General features: G+C 51.8%; 1 protein-coding gene across 5 annotated transcripts; it reads left to right on the top strand.

Annotated features, from left to right (window-relative positions):
• Positions 1 to 518: 518 nt before the first annotated feature.
• On the top strand, positions 519 to 23123 carry CD34 (CD34 molecule). 5 transcript variants are annotated; one of them, XR_010989905.1, is made up of 9 exons: positions 1012 to 1340; positions 9226 to 9360; positions 10307 to 10590; positions 10698 to 10775; positions 16332 to 16479; positions 17332 to 17372; positions 18329 to 18493; positions 20453 to 22472; positions 22513 to 23123. XR_010989905.1 is itself a non-coding variant. In XM_068159602.1 (8 exons), exons 2-8 carry the CDS (start codon positions 9282 to 9284, stop codon positions 20636 to 20638), a joined length of 981 nt encoding a protein of 326 aa, XP_068015703.1. In that variant the 5' UTR covers positions 519 to 616; positions 9226 to 9281; the 3' UTR covers positions 20639 to 23123. The 5 variants fall into 5 exon arrangements, 4 of the variants coding, with proteins under 4 accessions (XP_068015703.1, XP_068015704.1, XP_068015705.1 ...); XM_068159602.1 differs by lacking the exon at positions 1012 to 1340 and adding an exon at positions 519 to 616 and having other exon boundaries at positions 20453 to 23123; XM_068159603.1 differs by lacking the exons at positions 20453 to 22472; positions 22513 to 23123 and adding an exon at positions 18821 to 18993 and having other exon boundaries at positions 1006 to 1340.
• Positions 23124 to 24366: the final 1243 nt, after the last annotated feature.

The raw sequence follows: 24366 nt of genomic DNA on the forward strand, positions 1-24366 counted from the left end.
TTGCTTTGGGATTTTTAGTTGCCTTTTTTTGTTTTTAAATACCCTCAAAAGCCCAAATTATTACTAAGACCTTTCTGTTGCCCTCGGTGCCAGCATCAAGGAATGGAAACAGCCAAGTATGAGTTTTTAATCATGATTTCCTCTCTCTCTCCTCTCTCTCTTTTTTTTTTCCCCCCTTTTTTTTAATCAATACTTTGGAAGCTCCTCCTGTTTCTCCTGGGCCATGTCAGGATGCATTGCCTCAGCTCCATCCCCTGCTGCAGAGCACCCCCAGAACCCAGCCCACATGTGCCCAACGGCGCAGCCGCTGGAAAAGCAGAGCCGGGGCCAACTCTTTCCACTTGGTAAAGTTCAGCCAGGTAATAAAAGTGAAGTCAGTGTTTCTGTGCTGGTTTTAATGCTTCTTTAATGTGTTATTAATGGAAATGAGCTCCAGGAAGTTATTTATTAGTCTCGAGTCCCTCTTCGGCTCCAGGTCTCGAGCAGGAGGGTTTTTTTGCCTGTGGGGTTGGTGGTTTTTTGGCCTCTCCCCTAGACCTGCTCTGAACCATTTGATTCGTGTTCCCTCTTTGATCAAAGTCAATTTAGTGAAGCTAATGGAGGCAGTTCTCTTCAGGTCAGTGCTGATTTCCCATCCTTGAGCTCCTTGCTTAATTTGCTGAGAAAATCTCCAGCTCTGAAGTCAGTTTTCAGAGCTCCCCTTGCCACAAGCTCTGACCACAGCCCAGCCCTGGGAGCGCGCACAGGGCTCTCCAGCTGTGCCTGGACCTGGGCTTTCTCCACTTCTCTGGGCTCATCAGCCTGTGTTTGCTTTGCTTTGAGGGAGCTTTAGCAGCCAGCTCCGCTGTAATCCTTCATTCCAGCTGGAGCGTGTCCTCTCCCTGCCTCCCCTTCCCCGGGAATGCAAGCGGCTCTCAGGAAAGAGTTAAGGCTGCGAGGCTTCGGGATCCTTTGGTGGGGGAGAGGGTTGCTCTTTTGTTTGTTTTGAAGCACTGGCAGGAAAGCGGGGAGGAGAAAATTACCTAAGTGATAGCGAGGGTGCCACGAACCGTATAAAGCTGTGAAATCGAGCTGGGGAAAACTCCACCTCGCAGTCCTGAACCGTAAGCACAACCCCCGAAGAGAAACCCACCCCACGAGGCAGTGATCTCAAAGGCTTGAACTAAACCCAAGCTACATGAGCTCAGAGCGGCTGCGGGGCTGAGAACTCCAGAGCTGTGACAGCAGCCAGAGCCTCTTGCAGTGGGAGCTGAGAGCAGGAATGCTGTGCTTGGGAAGTTTAAAAGTGATGAAGTGGAGGCAGCTTGTCTGGATTGCGTTCTGTGCGCTGCAGCTGACCGGTGAGTGTTGCCTGCAGCCCATGCCAGGGCTGCCAGAGCTGAGAAATGTTGTTGGGCAACTTCTTCACAACTTCTGCAACAGCAGCTGGGGGTGCGGGGAGGTGGATTTCAAGGAGTGGGGAGGGGGAGATGGCAATTTACCCCCTGCAGTGACACTGTGCGGCACAGCTCTGCGGCAGGCATCACCCAGGCGAGAGTCACGGCCATGTGCTGCGGACAGGGAACACGGCTGGGATGGAAGGGAGAAGGCTCAGGATAGGAATGATCCCTGTAGTGTCCCAGGCAGAAGATGGGGATGCAGCTAACGCAGCTGCAGCCGGCAGGGCTGTGGAGGGGCAGCTACAGCCTGAGCCATTTCTTACCCCACCTTGGCGTGAAGCAGCTTTGACTTTGGGTTTGTGGTAGGGACTAAACTTTCTTTTTTTTCTGATAAGGAAAAGGGCTCTCTAGAAATGTTAAATTCTCCTCTCCTTGTGTCCTCTTCAAATACTCACCAGAAAGCGTGAGGAAACTAAGAGTAAGGAAACTAAGAGTAGGGAAACTAAGAGTAAGGATAAGGATAAGAATAGAATAAGAAGGTAAGAATAATAGGAACAGAATAAGAACAAGAAAATAGGAATAAGAATAGGAAAATAAGAATATAATAAGAAAATAAGACTAGAAGGAAAGAAGAATAAGAGCAAGAAATGAGAATATAATAAGTGAATAAGAATAATAATAGGATAAGAATAGAATAAGGATAAGAATAAGAATAGAATAAGAATTAGAATAGAATAGAACAGGAATAAGAAAATAAGAATAGGAACAGAATAAGAACAAGAAAATGGGAATAAGAATAGGAAGATAAGTATAATAGAAGAAGAAAAGAAGAAGAAGAGAAGAAGAAAATAAGAAGAAGAAAAGAAGAAGAAGAGAAGAAGAAGAAAAGAAGAAGAAGAAGAAGAAGAAGAAGAGAAGAAGAAGAAGAAGAGAAGAAGAAGAAGAAGAGAAGAAGAAGAAGAAGAGAAGAAGAAGAAGAAGAGAAGAAGAAGAAGAAGAGAAGAAGAAGAAGAAGAGAAGAAGAAGAAGAAGAGAAGAAGAAGAAGAAGAGAAGAAGAAGAAGAAGAGAAGAAGAAGAAGAAGAGAAGAAGAAGAAGAAGAGAAGAAGAAGAAGAAGAGAGAAGAAGAAGAAGAAGAGAAGAAGAAGAAGAAGAGAAGAAGAAGAAGAAGAGAAGAAGAAGAAGAAGAAAAGAAGAAGAAGAAAAGAAGAAGAAGAAGAAGAAAAGAAGAAGAAGAAGAAGAAATAAGAATATAAGAAGAGAATAGGAATAGAATAAGAATAAGAACAGGAAAATAGGAATAAGAATAGGAAGATAAGTATAATAGAAGAAGAAGAAAAGAAGAAGAAGAAAAGAAGAAGAAGAAAAGAAGAGGAAGAGAAGAAGAAGAAAAAGAAATAAGAATATAAGAAGAGAAAAAGAATAGAATAGGAATAAGAACAGGAAAATAGGAATAAGAACAGGAAAAAAGAACAGAATAAGAGAATAAGAAGAGAATAAGAATAGAATAAGGAGAAGAGAATAAGGACAGAATAAGAATCAGAGTAGAATAGAACAGGAATAAGAAAATAACAATAGGAATAGAATAAGAAGAAGAAAATAGGAATTAAGAATAGGAAAATAAGTATAATAGAATAAGAAAATAAGAAGATGATAATAAGAAGCATAAGAACAAGAAATAAGAATAGAATAAGAGAATAAGAATAGCATAAGGAGAAGAATAAGAATAGAATAGAGTAAGAAAATAAGAATAGGAATAGAATAAGAACAAGAAAATAGGCATAAGAATATGAAAATAAGAATAACAGAGTAAGAAAATAAGAATAAGAAGATGCTAATAAGAAAATAAGAACAAGAAATAAGAATAGAATAAGAGGAATAGGAATAAGAGGAATAGGAATAAGAGGAATAGGAATAAGAGGAATAAGAATAAGAATCAATAAGAAAAAAACAAGAATAAGGATGAAGCTATTTTCCCTGCTTAGTACCTTCTCAAGGCTTCTCTTTGAAGGACACATTCTCATCTTGGTCCCCCAGCCCAACACCCAGAGAGCACCACAAAGTGAAGCAGCACTCCCCAGGCTGGGCCAGGAGCCAGGAACCTGTGGGTGCCTCCTCCAAAGCAATTTGTTTCCCCCCTTCCTCCCGTGGATGTGAGCAGCTAGGATGGGAGTGAAGGAATTTGCTGTCGTTTGTTCTCCTGTTTCCTGGGGGCTTCTTTCAGCTTCCCCTTTGCTGCCAAGGGGTGTTGCTCGCCCAAGATGCTCCTCCTGACCCTTCAGTCTATGTTAATTCTGCCTAGAGAAAAGGAAAGGGATGTGTGTGTGTGTGTGTGTCCCTGGAGGTGTTTAAGCCCAGGCTGGAAGAGGCTCTGGCCAGCCTGATCTAGTGTGGGGTGTCCCTGCTCATGGCAGGGGGGTTGGAACTGGATGATCCTTGTGGTCCCTTCCAACCCTGAATGATACTATGATACTATGACATGAGCAAGCAACCAATTTCATTCGAGAGAAATACAACTCCAGGGCTCTCTGCTTGGGCTGAGGCCAAGCAAGGTGTAAGAAAATCGTTGTCTACCTGAAGTGGAAAAACCCTGAGCTGCTTGTAGTACACAGCAAAAGTGATGCAAAAGTGGTAAGGGAAAGGGGGGGAAAACCAGAGAGTGATGAAAAGCTTTGCTTGTGTAAAATCAAAGGAATCAGGCAAGAGGGGTGTAAAATGCTGCAAAACAAATGTCACTTTTTGGGCAGTGCTCCACATCCCTGCAGGGTTTTACTGAGCTTTGGTAGAGGAAGGTTTCTCCCTGCTCCTTGAAGCTGCTCTGTAGGGCAGAGGGAGGTGAGGGACCTCACCCTGGGGCTCCTCACCTCTTGGCAGGGGGGTGGTCAGAGTGAATGGAGTGAAGGTTTGGGTTGTGCAGCTCATGATGGAAGTCTCACTTCTGGGAGGTTGTGCTCAGGTTGGTTCCTGCCAAGGGTGGGATAACCAACCTCTACCTGTCCAGCAGAACACCTCCAGCTAAGCCCATGTGTTTGAGCAGGGGAATAACCTCCCCAGTGCCATGCTGGGCTGGGCACAGCCCCTCTGTGAATACCACGTGTGGGGAGGATGGAGGTTGGGTAGCTGCTGACTGCACTCTCTGAAGCCATGAGCAGCCCTGTCCTGACTATCCACAGGTGAAATGCTCAGTTCTGGGCTTTCCCTGACATGCTTTGGGGGACTGCTGAGTTGCAAAGGGCATGGGGGAGGTTTGCCCCCATCCCTGGTCCACAGAGAGGGATGATGCTGCTGCAGAGCTGCTTGAGAAGCCTCCTCCCATGGCATAGCAGGATGCTGCCAGTGGTTGATGGTGGCAGAACTGCTCAAACACGTGGAGAGCTGCCCTGTCCTTGTCTGGGGATGCACCTGGAAAAGAATCAGAGGCTCACAGAATGGTTTTGGTTTAGAAGAGATCCTTAAGATGATTTCAGACCTTTAAGAAGCGGCAAAGCCTTAGCCCAGCACTGCCAGGTCACCACCAAACCGTGGCCCTCAGCACCACAGCTCCACAGCTTGCAAACCTCTCCAGGGATGGGGACTCCACCACTGCCCTGGGCAGCCTGGGCCAGGGCCTGACAACCCTTTTGTAGGAAGGAATTTTTCCTCATGGCCAACCTGAACCTCCCTTGGTGCCTTGATTCATCTCTGCCATCTTTTACCCTTCTTTTGGTTTCAATCCCTTTTCTTGCCATTTTAAAGCCTTCTTTCTTTCCTCCATTCCTTTTGCAAGACCCTAGAACTCAGGGAAGGAAGGGGGTGGAAAGGAGCATTAAACCTCACAGCCATTTGAGTTTGGTGTCCCTCAGAGGGCTTCACATCAATCCAGGGGCAACCTTAGTGCCCAGAAAGGTGCTGGAGGAGTCTGAAGCCCACCACCGCCCTTGGTCCAGCAGCTGGGGTTCAGGGGGCTCCCTGCAGCCCCCTGCCCTGCGTGACTGTGGCCCCACACCCATATCCTGTCTGGGAGGAGGAAAAGGGGGAGGGAAGGAGGCTTTATCAGATATTTCCAGAGGGAAGAGGGCTCCACCCGCTTGAATTCCTGCCACATGGCTGAGAGCAGTAAAGCTGGGAAGGGATGAGTAATGCAGGCTGGAGTCCTTGGAGGAGCTGCTGAGGGAAGCTTGGGCTGGACACAGCTTCCCAGCTCTGTGTCCTGTGCTTCCTCACCCTTCTCTTCTCCAGCTGCTGGTACTGGTGATACCACGGCGCTGGGTCACCTCCAGCCTTTCTGGTGCACTTGGCTGAGCTTGGGAAGAGCTTTGGTTAACCACACAGAAGCATTGCAGAAGCTCTCCTAGCCCAGGGTTTCAGTGTCAGAGCACCAAAGCAGGCATCCAGTAACCTGGGGGCTCCCAAAAGCTTCCCCTTGTTCCAGCTCCCATCTGGGAAGCCCCTGTGGGACTGCACCTTCCTCCTTGCAGGGATGGGTGTGCAGGGGCCACAGCCCTGGATTTAACTTGCTGTGGGTGCAGAGTGGGGCACAAATCAGGGACACTTTCCCCCTGATCCCTGATTCTTTACCACTGCCTCCTGCAGTCCTGGTTTGGTGCTCAGGGATGAACGTTGAGGCCAGGTCAACTATTTGAACATTTGGATTGTTGCTGGGTTTGATCTGATGGGAGCTGAGATGCTTCCTAAGCCCCATAATGAAAACAGCTTCACAAATTAGAGGCATTGAGCTGTTCAGAGCTAGCCAGGTAAACCCAAGGGCTGTGCAAAGCACTTTTCTTTCAGCTCCCTTCCCATGAAGCCACTACCAGGGCAAGATCTCCCTGAGGTTAACAAAAGGTTTGGCTTAAAGTCTCCAACCTTTAGTGCCAACAAAGTGAGAGGAGTTGAGCAGAGCTGGTGAGAGTGTCTTGGTGCAGTGGATGAACCTGCTTTAGGCTGAGCACCATGTGGATTATCCAGCCCGCAGCTGGCCCCTGCTTTATTTCACCAGTCCTGAGGTTTCAAAAACCTGAGCCCTGTTTTCTCTAACAGTCTCTGCAAAGGCAACACCAACGGGAGGGAGGGGAGAGGGGGAGGGAAGTGTGACAGGGTCTGCTCACAAACTGCCCCGAGCAACAATTCAGCCTCCCACTGACGGTGTTCAGTGGTGAAAAGCCTTTGATTGGAAATACCTCCGGTGCTTTACGACCATCTGGAACAGCTCAGAGGTGCTTGGGTGGCTGTGACACTTGGGGAGGTCAAGTGCAGGCACTGCATTGTTCCAGTGATGTCAAGTTTCCTGCTCGTGTCCATGCGAGCACAAAGCTGTGGCTCTAACCCTGTGTTACTCAGGGCTCCGGGCAGGCAGCCCTGCCTCCTGCTTTTGATTTGGGAAATCTCTTCAGAGAAGCTCAGTGATTTAAGCAGCTGGAACTGAATTATCTGGGAGAGAAGAAAACTCCTCCTCCCTTAGAGGAAAGCCATGCCAGAACTGAAATCCCAGCTCCAGGCACCTGCACTGAGCCCTCGGCAGGGCCCCTGCCTCCCCTCCGGGCTCCCACAGCCAGAGCAGCTGCAGCAGGATGGGATGGGATGGGAAATGGATGGGATGGAATGAAATGGATGAGATGGAATGAAATGGAGGAGATAGAATGAGATAGAAGAGGATGGGAAAGGATGGAGTGGATGGGATGGAATGAGATGGATGAGATGGAATGAAATAGAGGAGATAGAATGAGATAGAAGAGGATGGGAAAGGATGGATGGGATGGGATGGAATGAGATGGATGAGATGGAATGAAATAGAGGAGATAGAATGAGAAGAAGAGGATGGGAAAGGATGGATGGGATGGAATTAAATGGATGAGATAGAAGAGGATGGGAAAGGATGGAGTGGATGGGATGGAATGAAATGGAGGAGATAGAACAAGATAGAAGAGGATGGGAAAGGATGGAGTGGATAGGATGGAATGAGATGGATGAGATAGAATGAGATAGAAGAGGATGGGAAAGGATGGAGTGGATGGGATGGAATGAAATGGATGAGATGGAATGAAATGGAGGAGATAGAACATGCTAGAAGAGCATGGGAAAGGATGGAGTGGATAGGATAGAATGAGATGGATGAGATAGAAGAGGATGGGATGAGATGGATGAGATAGAAGAGGATGGGAAAGGATGGTGTGGATGGGATGGAATGAAATGGAGGAGATAGAACAAGATAGAAGAGGATGGGAAAGGATGGAGTGGATGGGATGGAATGAGATTAATTAGATAGAAGAGGATGGGAAAGGATGGATGGGATGGAATGAAATGGATGAGATAGAACAAGATAGAAGAAGATGGGAAAGGATGGAGTGGATAGGATGGAATGAAATGGATGAGATAGAATGAGATAGAAGAGGATGGGAAAGGATGGAGTGGATGGAAGGAAACAAGATGGGATGGGATGGGATGCGATGCACCAATGTGGGCAATCCCATGGGAAAGTGCTGGGATGTGCACCCAACTCAGCACCCTCCAGTCCAACCACCCCCCAGCTGCAGGACCAGCTGAGCAGCTCAGCCTGCTGCCACCCACTGCCAAACCCAACTGCAGTGATCTCAGCCTTTGCTTTGCATAAGCTGTCCAGATTCTCTGAGCCTGATCCAGCAAAGTTCTGACATCCCCATGGAGAAAATCCCCTGCCAGGAGAGTGCTGGAGTGCAGGATCCTGCAGATCAATGAGCTGGAGTGGCCATGGCCACTGCCCTGCCCGGCGCCGGGCGGCGGAGCAGGAGCTGTCAGCGCTGCTCCAGCTCCAAGGGTCCTTTGGAAGCATGAAGTCACTGTTCTTGGAGCTTTCTGCTCTCCTCTGGGCAGAGAGACAAAGGCAACAACGCATCTGGGATGATTCTCTCTTCAGTGCCTGATAAGAATCTCGACCAGGGGACAGCCCTGGAGCAAGAGGCTGGAGCCCTGTGGTAGAAGCCGAGGTAGATCTCAGGAGCAGAAGAGGTTAAGCCACGGGAAGGCCTTCATGCCACTGGCTCCCACAGCTCAGTGCAGGAGGAAAAGCTTGGAAGTGTCATGGTTGTAACACACCAGGAAGCAATATATAAACTTTAAGTTTGAACAGCAGAGCCATTCTCCAAACATTCTGCTTTACCTCCAAAGATGTTTCTGCTCATGAGTCAGAGCTGAGCCCAAGCCAATGGGAATGTTTCTGTTTACTTTGAGATTCTGCCTGCAACTGCAAATCCAACTGATTTCTGACTTCCCTCTTTTGCCCCTCCTCCCCTCCTGAGGCACACAAGTGATCTCTTCCAAAACCTGAGTCTTTCCTCCAAGGATTAGAAGCTCAAAGCACTATGAAATCCAGCTTTGTGCAGAGCTTTGTGCAGAGCACTGTGCATCCCCCCCCCGGCGAGCCCAAGGAGCGGGCAGGATGAGGGCAGAAATGAGCCTGTCCTCTCCCACCACCACCCTGGAGCCTCTGCACAGGCTTCAGCAACATCTGGTGCTCACCCAGCCCAAGTGTTTAGTCTCAGCTTCTCCCCCGTGAGCTCCAGGCCTGCCTGCCATTGTGGGGCAAAAAAAAAAACAGAACAAAAGAGAGGATTTATGAAAGCAGCCAACCCTGCCCTGCCAGCAAGGAATCCTTGGGGAGCAGGCAGGGGCTGGGGCTGGGACAGAATCACCGCACCATGGAACTGTTTGGCTTGGAAAAGCCTTCACCGAGTCCAACCACCAGCCCAACCCCGCCATGGCCACTGCACCACGGCCCCGAGTGCCATGGCCACAGGTTTCTTGAGCACCTCCAGGGGTGGGGACTCCACCACCTCCCTGGAAATGGGGGGGGTGGGGGGCCAGAAGCTCCTAACACCTTTCTCTGTCCCCAGGCAGCACTCTGGGGAGCTCCACAGAAGCCCCGACGCTGACAGCCGCGGCCACGGAGATGAAAGGCAGCAGCAGCGTGGCAGACCCTGGGGCTCCTGCAGCCTCCAGCACTGCTGACCCCACGCCAGCCCCCTCTGGTAACTGCTCCCCACACTCCCCCTGGGGCCCCTGGTAGCATTTGCAGCAATCATTAGGGTTTATGAAGGGCACTGAGGAGCCACACGCTTGGTGCATGGCTTCTGCTCACACACACACAAAAAGGCCAACAGGTTTCATCCTGCCCTGGAAGCTCTGCCTGGGGCAGCCTGACACTGGGTGGCTTGCCTTAGGGTCATGGAATCATGGAATGGTGGATTGATGGGATCATGGAATGATGGAGTAATAGTGATAGGATCATAGAATCAGGGGATCATAGGGTCATGGAATGATCATGGGATGATGGAATCATAGGGATCATGGGATCCTGGGATCCTAAGATTCTGGAATCCTGCAATCCTAAAATCATGGAATCACAGAATCCTAAAATCCTAGAATCCCAGCATCATGGAACCCTAGGATCCTGAAACCCTAGGATCATGGAATCACAGGACCCTATAATCTCAGGATCATGGAATCCTAGCATTGTAGAATCCCAGCATCAATCCCAGGTTGGAATGGAGCTCAAGGTTCCCCTGGTCCAACCTTTCTTGGCATCCCATTCAAAAGAGCCAAGAGCTGAGGGGGCAGAAGGGTTATGAAGCTCTGATCTCCACCCCCTTGCCCTCTGCTCAGCACAGGGCACACTGAGTGCTCTGCCAGCCTCTCTGCTAAGAGACCAAGGCTCTGGAGGGCTTTGGAGCAGAGCCCCTGGCACAGGGGAGGGTCTTTCTCTTCCCTTGTTTGAAGCCATCACCTCTGGGTCAAGGAGGAGACAAGGCTGATGCAGGGGAGGGCAGGCTGTGGCATCCTTGCCAGGGTGCAGGGTATGCCCAGGACATGAGGCCCTTGTCAGCAGATCCTGGAGCAGAACACTGCCACACACTGCCCTGAGAGGACTTCAGCTTGCTCATGTCTCCTTCTCATTGCATTTCTTCCAAACCAAAGCTACAGACAGGTCCCTGGCAGCCAGCTCAACCCCCCTGGTGCTCAGCAGCGATCAGCCAAGCCTCCAGCCCAGCCAAGCCCCGACGCAGCCTCTGAGCACCCCCTTGGAGCCCAACCACACCAGCCCTGGGGCTCCCACGAGTGGAAATCCAGCAACACAACCCAGCACAGCAGCACAAACCCCAAGGGCCACCTCAGATCTGACGATCTCTGCCAGCACCTCGGGGCATCCTCCTGTCTCAGCGGCCACCACGACGCTGCACACAGTCAGGGCCAGCCCGAAGGTGAGGCCGTGGCTGGGTGCTGTGGGAGCATGAGGGGGCTGGGCTTGTCTCACGACCTTCCAACAGCTCACCGGTGCCCCCACTGTGGGTTTTATTCTCCCTTCCAGCCCATCACATGCCACAATGTCAGAGAAGTGAGTGACACTGGAGCCATCTGCCTGCAGCTCAACGAGTCCAGCACCTGCGTGAGTTGCAGCCTGGGGTGGCCCTGTGTCCCCAGGGGAGGGGAGGTGCAGGAGAAGGGGGGCTAGGAGCAAAAAGCCAGGGGCAGGAGCCTGCAGTGCTCTCAGGCTTGCAATGAGGGGGCTGCCCACCATAGCAGGGGGGCCAGCTCACACTGTTATCCCTAGCACACAGCATCTGAGATGTGCCAAACATGATCACAGCAGCTCCAGGAGCATCCCACAGGGGTAATGCCAACAGTCTCAGGAGTATCCCAAAGGGATGATGACAGCAGCTCCAGGAGCATCCCACAGGGGTAACATCAACAGTCTCAGGAGTATCCCAAAGGGATGATGACAGCAGTCCCAAGGGCATCCCAAAGGGATGATGACAGCAGTGCCAGGAGTATCTCAAAGGGAAGATGACAGCAGTGCCAGGAGCATCCCACAGGGATGATGACAGCAGTCCCAAGGGCATCCCAAAGGGATGATCACAGCACTCCCAGGAGAAACAACCTCCTCATCTCTAGAGGTCCCTTCCAACCTTTACATTCTGTGCTAAGGCTCTGGGGTCACTTTAACTCCTGAAGTGTCTCCTACCCTGTTTAATGAGACATTCCCTTTGTTCTTCTTCTTCCTCTTCCTGGTTGGCAATGGGAGGGCCTTTTTTTTGTCTTGCCAACTGCCCTAGGAAAGAAATCAAAGCATCTGAAGGAGCCCTGGCTGCTGCTGCTGCATGTCCCCAGCTGCACCAGCTCCAGGCTCTCTGTAACTGCCCTTGACCCTTGTGCACCAAAAAAGAAAAGAAGAAGGTTTTATAAAAGCAAAGGAGGCTCCAGCTGAGGCACTGTGGTGGGTGGGAGGCAGGAAACATCCCACACTGGAGGCACAACCTGAAAGAGAGGGCAGATGGTGGTGGACCTGTGGGCCAGCAGACTTGGCAGTGCCCTGGGTAGGGAAGGACAGTGACTGATTTCACAGCCTCACTTCGGATGAGTGGATTCTCTCTTGGTCTTTCTTCTGCAAGCTGGAGATTACACGGTGCTTAGGCTTTGCTCCTGGTTACAGGGACTGCACTGGAGGAAGGAAGGAAGGATTCACATGGAAGCTCCTCCAGGAGAGAGGGACTCTGGTCACAGATGCCATCTAGTGGGAACAGCACTTCCTGGGCACAGGGTTTAGACACAGCCTGCAGGCTTGATACAATGAAATGCACAGAAATCACAGGATGGGATGGGATAGGATAGGATAGGATGGGATAGGATAGGATAGGATAGGATAGGATAGGATAGGATGGGATGGGATGGGATGGGATGGGATGGGATAGGATAGGATAGGATAGGATAGGATAGGATAGGATAGGATAGGATAGGATAGGATAGGATAGGATAGGATAGGATAGGATGGGATGGGATGGGATGGGGTAGAGTAGAGTAGAGTAGAGTAGAGCAGGGTGGAAAAGACCTTTGAGATCATCAAGTCCAACCTATCACCCAACACCATCTAATCAACTAAACCATGGCACCAAGCACCCCATCCAGGCTCTTCCTAAACACCTCCAGGGATGGTGACTCCACCACCTCCCTGGGCAGCACATTCCCACGGCCAATCTCTCTTGCTGGGAAGAATTTCTTCGTCACCTCCAGCCTAAACCTCCCCTGGCACAGCTTGAGACTGTGTCCTCTGATCATAGAATGGTTTGGGTTGGAAGGGACCTTAAAGATCATCCAGTTCCAGCCCCTCACCATGGGCAGGGAGACCTCCTGCTAGACCAGGTTGTTCAAAGCCTCATCCAGCCTGGCCTAGAAGACTTCCAGGGTTGGAGTATTGGATGCAGATACAACACACAGAATATCCTAGAGAGTCACAGAATCACTGTGGTTGGAAAAGACTTCTGAGATCATCCAGTCCAACCCTTCTCTAACTCTACCAGGGTCACTACTGCCCCATACCACTGCCCCATACCACTGCCCCATACCACTGCTCCATATTGCACAGAATCATAGAATAATTGCCAAGGGTGGGAGGGACCCCAAAGTGTCACTCACAGCTCCCCAGAGGAGAGCAGGAATGCCAGAGCAAAGAGCAGTGCTGCAGAAGCAGCAGGAGAGGGGGAAGCAGCTCCCTGCTCAGGGCTTGTGGCTCTCCCCAGTGCAAACCTCTCCTGCTTCATCTGACTGCCACAGGGGTCTTGAAGCACTGTAGAGTGGGTTGGGTTGGAAGGGAGCTCAAGGCTCAGCCAGCTCCAACCCCTCTGCCATGGGCAGGGACACCTCACACCACAGCAGGTTGCTCACAGCCACCTCCAGCCTGGCTGCAAACACCTCCAGGGCTGAGGCTTCCACCACCTCCCTGGGCAGCCTGGGCCAGGCTCTCACCACCCTCCTAGGGAAGAACTTCTTCCTGACATCCAGTCTGCATCTCCCCATTTCTATTAACCCTCCCTCCATGTCAGCCAAGTCCAACTGCCCCACTTCCACCCTTCTTTTGAGAGCTTTCACCTCCCAGCAGCCCTCTCCTGTGCCTCCACCTCAGCAAGCATCAAGGGGGAAAAAAACCAGCTCAGGCTCAGCAACCTGGGAAGCAGATAAGAGTGTCTGTGAGGAGAGCAGATAGGAGGGGCCATGCCATGTCCTGCTTTCCTGCTGCCCTTTCCCAAAGCAAATGAGCAATCAGCTGGCTCCCAGCACTGCTAATTGCAAAGGGAAACTCTGACACTCCAATGAGTTCTTTCCACAGCAGAGAAAGGAAAATACACACTTGGGGCTCTTGTTCCACCTCAGCCTTTCTCACCCCAAGCCAAGCTCTATAGAAACAGCTGACAAGGGTTTGTTTGTTATCCTCCCCTGGATGAGCTGCTGCATGTTTGCACGTTGAGAGGATGTGGTGATGTGAGCACAATGCTGAGGCAGCTCCCACACCAACACTGAGCTGCTCAGGTTGGAAAAGCCCTCTGAGAGCATCCAGAGCAACCATCAACCCAACCCCACCATGGCCACTAAACCATGGCCACAGGTTTCTTGAAGGCCTCCAGGTGTGGGGACTCCACCACCTCCCTGGGCAGCCTCTGCCAGTCCCTGACCACTCTGGCAGGAAAAGCATCTTCCTGACCTCCAACCTAACCTTCCCCTGGCACAATTTCAGGCCATTCCCTCTCATTCTGTCACTTGTTCCTTGGGAGAAGAGCCCAACCTCCACCTCACTCCAACCTCCTTTCAGGGAGCTGTAGAGAGCAATGAGGTCTCCCCTCAACCTCCCTTCCTCCAGACTCAATATCCCCAGCTCCCTCAGCTGCTCCTCCCCAGCCCTCTTCTCCAGACCCTTCCCCAGCTTGCTTGCCCTTCTCTGGGCATGGTCCAGCCCCTCAATATCCTTCTTGGAGTGAGGGGCCCAAAAGGCAAAGGAAGGAAGGCCCTGAGCTGCCTTGATTAGGTGGTGTTGGATGATGGGTTGGACAGGATGATCTTGAAGGTCTCTTCCAACCTGGTTAATTCTATTCTATTCTATTCTATTCTATTCTATTCTATTCTATTCTATTCTATTCTATTCTATTCTGTTCTGTTCTGTTCTATTCTATTCTATTCTATTCTATTCTATTCTATTCTATTCTATTCCATTCCATTCCATTCCATTCCATTCCATTCCAAGAACTGGAGTGTCCACTCCACACTAAGCTCTATTTCCATTCCATCCTATCCTATCCTATCCTATCCTATCCTATCCTATCCTATCCTATCCTATCCTATCCTATCCTATCCTATCCTATCCTATCCTATCCTATCCTATCCTATCCCATTCCACCCAGCCCTGCACAGAGCTGCAAGACAAGAGGGTCTGCTCCTCTTTCCCAGCCCCAGCTTGGTGGCTACCTTCTGGAGGACAAGCAGAGGGCAGGGACAGGACTTGGGTGGGCAGGGGGGTCAGCCAGAGCTGGTCTCTGTCTCAAGGGGGGGCACATGGCCGCAGCTCAGCTGCTGCCCCCAGCTGGGAGGATGTTTGGGAAGCTGATAACGTTTGTTAGCAACTGTGAGCTCTGCCTCCAAGCCTGGCCCTGGCTGAAAACAGGCCCAAGGAGAGAAAGCCTGTCCTGGCTGAGACAGAAATTGGCCAGTGGAAGGGAAAGGCTGCAGCTCCTCACTCCCCTTCCTCTTCCACCCAAGAGCCAGCTCTAAAATGTCAGAAATTTGTATTATTTTTTTTCCTTTACTTATTTTTGCCCAGCCTTTGATCAGCAACAGAGCAGAAACACAGAAGACATTTCCTAAACAGGAAGGCTCAAAGCTGCTTTGTTATTTCCCTCCTTTCCCAGCCCCTGCCTGGGACTCTCAAACAATAGGGCCCTTTGGGCAGCTCTTTTGCTCTGATGCTTGGAGGGACCTGAGTGCAATCCAGACCCTAAATTTAGCTTTGGTTAAATGCCACTTGCAAGAGCTGCTGAGAGTCCCTCCAATTAGTTTATCCTCTTTAAGCTAAGCCACAAGAAAAGGATAGGATAGGATAGGGTAGGGTAGGGTAGAATAGGATAGGATAGGGTAGGATAGGATAGGATAGGATAGGATAGGATAGGATAGGATAGGATAGGATAGGATAGGATAGGATAGGATAGGGTAGGGTAGGGTAGGATAGGATAGGGTAGGGTAGGATAGGATAGGATAGGGTAGGGTAGGATGGGATAGGATAGGATAGGATAGGGTGGAATGGAATGGAATGGAATGGAATGGAATGGAATGGAATGGAATAGAATAGAATAGAATAGAATAGAATAGAATAGAATAGAATAGAATAGAATAGAATAGAATAGAATAGAATAGAATAGAATAGAATAGAATAGAATAGAATTAACCAGGTTGGAAGAGACCTTTGAGATCACCAAGTCCAATCTATCACCCAACACCATCTAATCTAAACCATGGCACCAAGCAGCCCATCCAGGCTCTTCCTAAACACCTCCAGGGATGGGGACTCCACCCCCTCCCTGGGCAGCCCATCCCAGGGGCCAATCTCTCTTGCTTGGAAGAATTTCTTCCTACCATCCTGTCTAAACCTTCCCTGGCACAGCTTGAGACTGTGTCCTCATCTCCATTTGCTAGGTGTTGGTGTTGGGGGCTCACAGCAGCAGGGTGGTGGGGAGGAGGGAAAGGCTGACACCCAGCCCAGGGATTTTATGGTCACTTCTGGCTGCATCTGATCAGCTTTGTAGAGCACAGATGAGCCACCAAAGTACCCAGAGGGTGAGCTCAGCATGCTCCCAGCAGCACCTCCAGAGGATCAGAGGATGGCTGAGGTTGGAAGGGACCTCCAGAGGTCATCGAGTCCAACCCACCCCTGCCAAAAGCAAGGGCACCCAGGAAGGCATCCAGACAGGGTTTCAAAGTCTGTAGAGATGGAGACTCCACAACCTCTCTGGGCAGCCTGCTCCAGGGCTCCAGCAGCCTCCCAGCAAAGCTCTTCCTCATGCTGAGGTGGAAGTTCCTGGCTCCCAGTTTGCTGTCAGCGCCTTCAGCACAGCTGGGATGGAGCAGGGGTTGCTTTGGTTGGGTTGGGTTGGTTCAGTGTCTGTTTGTTTGCATTCTTTTGCAGAAAGACTTTCTGGAGGAGAAAGGCTCAGCCCTGTGGAGTGCCATCTGTGAAGGCAGCTCCCACCCTGTTCCCTCCCCCTGCCAGATCAAGCTGGCCAAGTCTGAGGTGGACCAGGACTGCCTGCTCCTCATCCTCGTCGGGGAGAGAGGTCAGTTGAGCTCATTCCTTGAGACCACTGAATAATGACCTCCATGTGGGCAGTGGGAGAGGGGAGTGCTGGGGGGGAGGATTTGTGCTCCATGGGAATTTGTGCTCCATGTGTTTGGAGCACAGCCCTGTGAGGAGAGGCTGGGGGAGCTGGGGCTGCTTAGCCTGCAGAAGAGGAGGCTCAGGGGAGACCTTCTTGCTCTCTACAACTACCTGCAGGGAGGTTGTAGCCAGGTGGGGGTTGGGCTCTTCTCCCAGGCAAGCAGCACCAGAACAAGAGGACACAATCTCAAGCTGTGCCAGGGGAGGTTCAGGCTGGATGTTAGGAAGAAATTCTTAATAGCAAGACAGATTGGCCACAGGAATGTGCTGCCCAGGGAGGTGGTGGAGTCCCCAGCCCTGGAGGTGTTTAGGAAGAGACTGGCTGGGCTGCTTGGTGCCATGGTTAAGTTGATCAGATGGTGCTGGGTGATAGGTTGCACTTGATGATCTCAAAGGTCTGTTCCAACCTGGTTAATTCTCTCTCCTCTCCTCTCCTCTCCTCTCCTCTCCGAACCTCTCCTCTCCGAACCTCTCCTCCCCGAACCTCTCCGAACCTCTCCTCTCCCCCTCCCCTCCCCTCCCCTCCCCTTCCCTTCCCTTCCCTATCCTCAGTTACAGCCTGGGAGAAGACTTCTCTCTGCAGCTGGGATCTTTCTCCTGAGGCTCTGCTAGACCCATGGAGCTGTAGTGTTGCCTCCAGAGCAGTGAAGGGGCTTAGAGCTCCTCTGTGTTCAGCAGTGGCCAGGCTCTTTGAAGGTGACTTTAGTGTCCCCCTCCATCTAATGTGCTTCTCCTCTTTCACACCTTGCAGATCCTGCTACAGATGTGCTCCAGGAGTCTCACTGGGAAAAGGTAAATTCCTCAAGCAAATGCAGCTGGGAGAAAAAAAGGGATGGCTTTGAGTGGCTGGAGAAAGGAGGGGTTTAGGTGGTCAGTTGAGGCTGGGGCAGATGGTTGAGACCTCAGCCTGCTTCCATCTCAGAGAGGCTTGTTGAGTGTTGAGATATTTGGAGCCAACCAGCAGATGAGCAGCAAGGCAGTGAGGGCAGAGCAGCAATGCAACCACTCAGGGCAGAAATGCTTCCCAGCCTGTGAAACTCTGTAGCATTTCCTTTAAACATGCCCAGATCCCAGCAACAGCTCTGAGGATACAACTGGCCCTCTCCTCCTGCAAAGCACCAGGCTGGCAGTGATTGACTGCACCTCTCCACACCCCAGGGAAGCTGCCACTGGCTCAGGAAGCTGTACTCCAGGTGCCTCGAGAAGTGGCAGCCCAGAGAGGCTTCAGCCATGCAGAGGCACGACCCAAACCTGAGGGCTTGAGTGCTGCAGTCCAAGGGAGGAAGTGTCATAGACTCACTGAGGCTGGAAAAGACCTCTGAGTCCAACAATCAACCCAGCACCACCACGGCCCCAAGTGCCATGGCCAGACATGGAGCCCCTCCATGGATGGGGACTCCACCACCTCCCTGGGCAGCCTGTTCCAATCCCTGACCCCTCTTGCAGCAGAGAATGTCTCCTAATGCCCAACCTAACCCTCCCCTGGTGCACCTCGAGGCCATTTCCTTTCGTCCTAGCACTTGGCACTGGGCAGAGGAGACCTGGGCCACAGCTGGCAATTAGGCCATGGAGATGTGAGCACTCACAGGGCAAGTGCACAGCTCAGGAGCTGGGGTGGCAAAGCCCAGCTTGGCTGGAGAAGGAGGTGGAGGCCAGCCCTGTTTTCAGGCTGTGTTCAGCAAAGACAAAGGTTTCCTGTTTGGCAAACTCCCTTTGGTGTTTTGTGCTTTGTTGTTGTTTGTTTCCAGTTTGGAATCAAATCCCTTAAGAGAGGCAGTGTGAGGAACCACCAGGACTTTTCTCAGAAGACCCTGATAGCCTTGGTGACATCTGGCCTGCTGCTGGCATTCCTGGGCTTGGCAGGGTACCTGCTGATGAAGCGGAGGAGCTGGAGCCCGGCGGGCGAGAGGCTGGTTAGTGCTTACCACTGGCAGCAGAGAGGGTAGAGAGCAGCCTGGCAGCGCCAGGGAGGGGGCTGGGTGGCAGAGGAGGGGGCTGCTCCTCACCCTGAAGCTCAGGACCCTCCACCTGTACCTGTCCCCAGCTCAAGAGGACAGCTCGGCCAGCACCCAGGGGGCTGTGAGCGGGGCTGGGAAGGGGCAGGAGCAGGGAGGTGAAAGCATCCAGGGCGAAGGGAAACCTCTCTTGTCTTCTACAATTAACTCCTAGCTGATTGCTCCCGTGGGAAAACCACCCCTTCCTTGCTCCTACTTCCAGGTCTAACCCTTCTTTTTGCTCAGCAGTAAGAACTCCTCCAGCAAGAGCCCTCCAGGGACACAGGAGCCTCACGAATTTGTCATTAAAAAGTGACACACTTTGAGTTTCCATTGGCTGCCTCCGAGCTCTGTGTCTGTCTTGTACCCCTGCTGCAATAAAGCCTCTTTCCCTCCCTCCCTGCTAATAAAACACATCAAGAAAGAAAGAAAGAGAGAGAAAGAAACTCCCTATTTCCATCCCCCACCCCCCCTTTCCAGGCAGGCAGGCTGAGCACTGAGGACTCTTCCCTGCCACAGACCTTTGGAGATGTGCTCACTCTTCCAGTAAAGACATTCTCCTCATCTCCAGTCTAAACCTCCCCTGCTGCAGCTTGAGGCCTTTTCCTTGAGGAACCTGAGCCATGGATGCGCCTGGTTGTGTCCTGGGAAGCTGCTAGGGCGTTTCAGCACCAGAGGAGATGCTCTCCAGACATTTAGGCTGGATATAGACCTTTGGAGTGGACACAGACATTGGGACTGGAGATGAGGAAGGAATTCTTTACAGGGAGGGTGGTGAGACACTGCAACAGGTTGCCCAGGGAGGTTGTGGTTGCTCCTGCCTGGAAGGGTTCAAAGCCAGGTTGGGGTCTTCAGCAGCCTGGGCTAGTGAGAGGTGTCCCTGCCCATGGCAGGGGGTTGGAGCTGGATGACCTTTAAGGTCCCTTCCAGCTCCAACCATTCTATGACCGTGCAGATAGGAACCCAAGTGCATGTGTCAGAGGCAGGGGCATCACAGCCTGGGGCTCTCCAAGACTCTACACCCAGGTCCCATCTCCTGGCAGCAAGTGGGAGGCAGCACAAAGGCATGGCTGGGAGCTGCCTGTGTAAACACACAGCAGAGTCAATCCAGTTCCTAGGAGAGATGTGTCCAAGCACAAGGAGCTGAGCAAAACAATGGAGCAGGTGGGAAGCTCAGCAAGGAGGGAGGCTGTCTGCTACCAACCCTCAGCTGCCACACACAGCCCAGGACCACCAGCACTGCCAGCAGGCCTGCCATGATCCAACTCATGGTGGGGAGGGAATGGAGGCAGCTCTGCTATTGCTCTGGGTTCTCCAGAAGCTTCTGCTCCTCGTTGCAGTGGTGGGAAGGAGCCATGCAGCACATCTTTGGTGTCCTACAAGCCTGCTAGGACCTTGCTGCAAGCTGTGTGTGCTTACAGGCTGGGTAAAAGAGAAGGCTGGGTGGGGGAAAGGAGGCACTTGAGGCACTGGCTGGAGCTTGCCTCCAACAGTGCTGCTCACTTAGCCAAAGTGGAAAGCAGAGGTGGTCTGCCATGGGCTGGCTTTGCAAACCCAAGGCAGGCTCAGCTCCAAACCTTGCTTAGGAGAAAACAGCAAAACCTGAGGGCTTCTCTTGGCAGCTCCTGGGGGGGAAATAATAATAATTAAAAGGAAAAGACAGGAATTCCTGGCAGGTTTTTCTTGCTTTCTCTTGCCATGGCACGGCTCAGGGCCTCTGCTCTCCTTCTGGTCAGCAGGAGCAGGTTCCCATGCCTGCAGTTGTTTGTACCTCCTGTCCAGGAAGCAGAGGCAGGCAGCCAAGCTCCTGCCTGCAGCCCAAGTGGCTGCTCTCAGCCCTTCCCCTGCCCTAACTCTGTCGTTTCTGTCCCCGTGCAGGCTGAAGACCCGTATGAGAACGGCAGCCAGGGCAACACCATGCTGATGATGCCCCCCCAGGAGCAAGCCGAGCTGCAGGAGAAGCCAAACCTCAACGGTGGGACTCAGGAGAACGGCACCGGCCAAGCGTCCTCCAAAAACGGCCACTCGGGCAGGCAGCACAGCCCTGCTGACAGCCAGATGTGAAGCGGGGAGGGGAGGGAAGCGTCCTCCCCCCGGCAGCCAGGAGGGGAACAAAGAGCTGAGGGAAGACAAAAGATTCTCTATGGACAGTTAGGGAATTGCAGACCTTTGTTTGTTTGTTTGTGTGTTTGTGTGTTTTGATTCTCATGTCTGTGAAGAACTTCAAACGTCAGCCTAAAGCGCACCAAGCACCAGAGCTGCCAAAGAACCTGCTGCTCTGCTGCCTCCTCCTCCTCCTCCTCCCACTGACCACACAGGACACTCAATAATTTTTCTGCAGCTGTCCTCTGCTTTTGTTGTTAGAAGAAGCTAATGAGAACTGCAGGTGCAGAGGCAGAGCAAAGCTGCAGGAGCTCTCAGTCAGACCCCAAGCAGGCAGAGCTGGTGGTGGCAGCGTGGTTAGGGCTGATCCCAACACTTCCCCTGGGACTTCAGTGACCAGAGCCTCTCAGGTTTCAGATCACTCTTTTATTTTGTTAATCTCCCCTGTTTAAGTGCAGGATTTCTTCCTCTTTTCAGAACACCAGGCATTTAATCTTCCCTCCTTGGGCTTTAGGGCTTCCTTAGTCTTTTTCTACTCCAGCAGCATTTGCTGAAGCTCTGTGTAAAACCTCCCACATGGAATTGAAGGCTGAAATGTGAATAGACCTCCAACTGACTCCTTTTCCAGTCCTACCGGTGTGCAGGTAGAGTAAAAGGTCTTCCCCCATCTCTTCGTGGCAGGGGACTGGAGACAGCTTGGATGAGGCAGGGCCAGGAAACAAAGGTGGAGAACTCCTGAGTGAGGTGGAGAACACTGAACCTGGCTGTGGCTGGCTCTGCAGGCACCTGGGGCTGGCAGTCCTACCACCCTCCCTCCCCACATGCGGAACCTAAGTGCCTTGGATAGGACTTTGGGAATAAAAGATGCCAGAGGGCTCCCAGAGGGACAAGGGGCAGACACCTCTGCTCTGTGAGAGGTGTTCCTCCTCCCTCTGCATCAGCAGTGGCTTCATCAACATGAAGAAGTATTTTGGGCTTGGTAAGTGAAGGCTATCACCAAACTCCCAGGAGCAGCAGCAGGTCCTGCCTAGCTCTGGGCTGCTCCTGCCTAGCTCTGGGCAGCTCCTGCTCCCAGAGCAAGTGGTGGTGCAAGCCACATCACAGAGGTCGAGCTGCATGAGAGCCAGGGACCAGGGGCAGGTTTCTGCTCAAACCCAAGCAAGTTTTTAGGGAACCCAAGGAGTTGTCATGCAAGCCCAATATGGGAGGTGCAAGCCCAATATGGGTTGTGCAAGGTCAATATTGGTGGTGCAAGCCCAATATTGGTGGTGCAAGCTCAATATTGGTGGTGCAAGGTCAGTATTGGTGGTGCAAGCCCAATATGGGTGGTGCCAGCTCAATATGGGTGGTGCCAGTTCAGTATGGGTGGTGCCAGTTCAGTATGGGTGGTGCAAGCCCAGTATTGGTGGTGCAAGCCCAGTGTTGGTGGTGCAAGCTCAATATGGGTGGTGCAAGCCCAATATTGGTGGTGCAAGCTCAATATGGGTGGTGCAAGCTCAATATGGGTGGTGCAAGCCCAATATGGGTGGTGCAAGCTCAGTATTGGTGGTGCAAGGTCAGTATTGGTGGTGCAAGACCAATATTGGAGGTGCAAGACCAATATTGGTGGTGCAAGCTCAATATGGGTGGTGCAAGCCCAATATGGGTGGTGCCAGCTCATTATGGGTGGTGCAAGCCCAATATTGGAGGTGCAAGCTCAATATGGGTGGTGCAAGGTCAGTATTGGTGGTGCAAGCCCAATATGGGTGGTGCAAGCCCAATATTGGAGGTGCAAGCTCAATATGGGTGGTGCAAGGTCAATATGGGTGGTGCAAGGTCAATATGGGTGGTGCAAGCCACAAGAAGCTGCACCTCAGCAGATGTTGAGCAAACCACAACCTCTGCTGGCAGCAGCAATGAGCTCCACATCCCAAACTAGGTCCAAAAGATCTCTTGAAGCTGACCTGCCCTCCCACAAGTGAATTCATCACAAGTGAATTCATCACAAGCTCTCCTCAGCGCTGAACACCTGAGGGGAGGCTTTTGTTTCTTGGTACAATGCTTAAAGGACCAGCAGCAGTGGCCATCAGGGGCTGTTTCCACGGGTGCAAGAGTCCTGTAGACACAGTTTCACGTAGTTCAGGTCTTGGTTTGGTTTGGTGTGAATTGCTTCTCCCAAGGACCACTGTAAATAACCCCAGGTGAAAGGAAATTGAGTATTAAAAATCACTTTCTCCATTGTGCCCTCGGAGCAGCAGAGTGTTTGTCCCACCAGGATGGGTGGTTCTGGCTGTGGCATCTGCCAGCAGGATGGGAGGCCAGTGCCTGGCACAGAGGTGGTGTCCCAGCAGAGAGAGAATCACAGGATCATCCTTCTCTAAGATCATCTCCAGTTCGGCTGAGCACTGAGCTAAACTTCCACTCCAAGGGCCTTGCACTCTGTCCCACTGCAGAATTTCCCCTCCCCTGTGACATTTTGCTCAATGCAGTTTAGCTCAGAGGCTACAGAACCTCCCCTGCCCTTTAATTCCACCTGCTAAGGGCTGCCCTCTGAAGCCCAGGCTCAGTCCAGCTGAGCAGGAGCTCGGTGTCTGGGAATGGAGAACCAACTATGGACACTAAATCATGGCCCCAAACGCCATGGCCACAGGTTTCTTGAAGCCCTCCAGGGCTGGGGACTCCACCACCTCCCTGGGCAGCCTGTGCCAAGCCCTGAGCACTCTGGCAGGAGAGAAATTGTTCCTAATCTCCAGTTAGGATCTGATGGCTAAAGGCTGTGGCTTGTTCCAGGCACACTTGCCCTAGGTTTTGACAAACACCTTTGCAGGACAAGTGAGCTCCATTGAACTCCAGCACAAGAGGAGGACAAGTGAGCTCCAGCACATCATCTGTTTGATTGCCTAAGGCTTAAGATGCCCAGCTAAGGCCTGGATAAAGCAAAGAGACTTTGGTGTTATGGAGAGGTGCAGAAGGCTGGGTCTGACCTGATCAGGGGTTGGTGGGTGTGAATCTGTGTTGGGGGGGATGAAGATCACAGAATTCCAGAATCCCAGCATGGTAGGGTTGGAAGGGACCTCTGGAGATCATCCAGTCCTAGGCACCCACAGCAGCTTGCTCAGGATCATAATGGCCAGGGGGGATTGGAAGGGACCTCTGGAGATCATCCAGTCCTAGGCACCCACAGCAGCTTGCTCAGGATCATAATGGCCAGGGGGGATTGGAAGGGACCTCTGGAGATCATCCAGTCCTAGGCACCCACAGCAGCTTGCTCAGGATCACAATGGCCAGGGGAGATTGGAAGCTCTCCGGAGAAGGAGACTCCTGGGCAGCCTGCTCCTGGGCTCCAGCACCCTCACACCAAAGGAGTTTCTCCTCCTGTTCAGATGGAACCTCCTGGGAACAGATGCAGGGAAATGGAGTTGCCTTCTACCCTAAGAGCTGTGGAGCACAGGAGAAGCTCTCCTGGAGGCTTTTTGTCTGTGGGGTAGGACAGGGAGCTGGGGCTGGCTTTATTTTCCCCCCCTTTGTTTGGCAACCGTTGATCTAATCAGCAGCATCAACAGGAGGAGATCCAATCCAACCTCAGGTGTGTTTTTCACAGCTGAAGGTATGTCCTACAGCCAAGCAGAGACAATACAGTTACAGTCAAGTGCTTTTGGCACCACAAAAGCTTGCTCCAAACCATCCAGCTCGAGGGAAATGCCAAGAGT

The sequence above is a fragment of the Melanerpes formicivorus genome, unplaced genomic scaffold, assembly GCF_026170545.1.
Source record: "Melanerpes formicivorus ecotype bairdi unplaced genomic scaffold, bMelFor1.0.p_v2 SCAF_46, whole genome shotgun sequence".
Taxonomy (NCBI): domain Eukaryota; kingdom Metazoa; phylum Chordata; class Aves; order Piciformes; family Picidae; genus Melanerpes; species Melanerpes formicivorus.

Bases quoted from the DNA above. Each gene is read 5' to 3' on its own strand.
- CD34 (XM_068159600.1), top strand. From the start codon at position 1,262: ATGCTGTGCTTGGGAAGTTTAAAAGTGATGAAGTGGAGGCAGCTTGTC. The intron at 1,341-9,225 runs GTGAGTGTTGCC...CTCTGTCCCCAG, and splicing joins CTGTGCGCTGCAGCTGACCG to GCAGCACTCTGGGGAGCTCC. The intron at 17,373-18,328 runs GTAAATTCCTCA...GTTTGTTTCCAG, and splicing joins AGGAGTCTCACTGGGAAAAG to TTTGGAATCAAATCCCTTAA.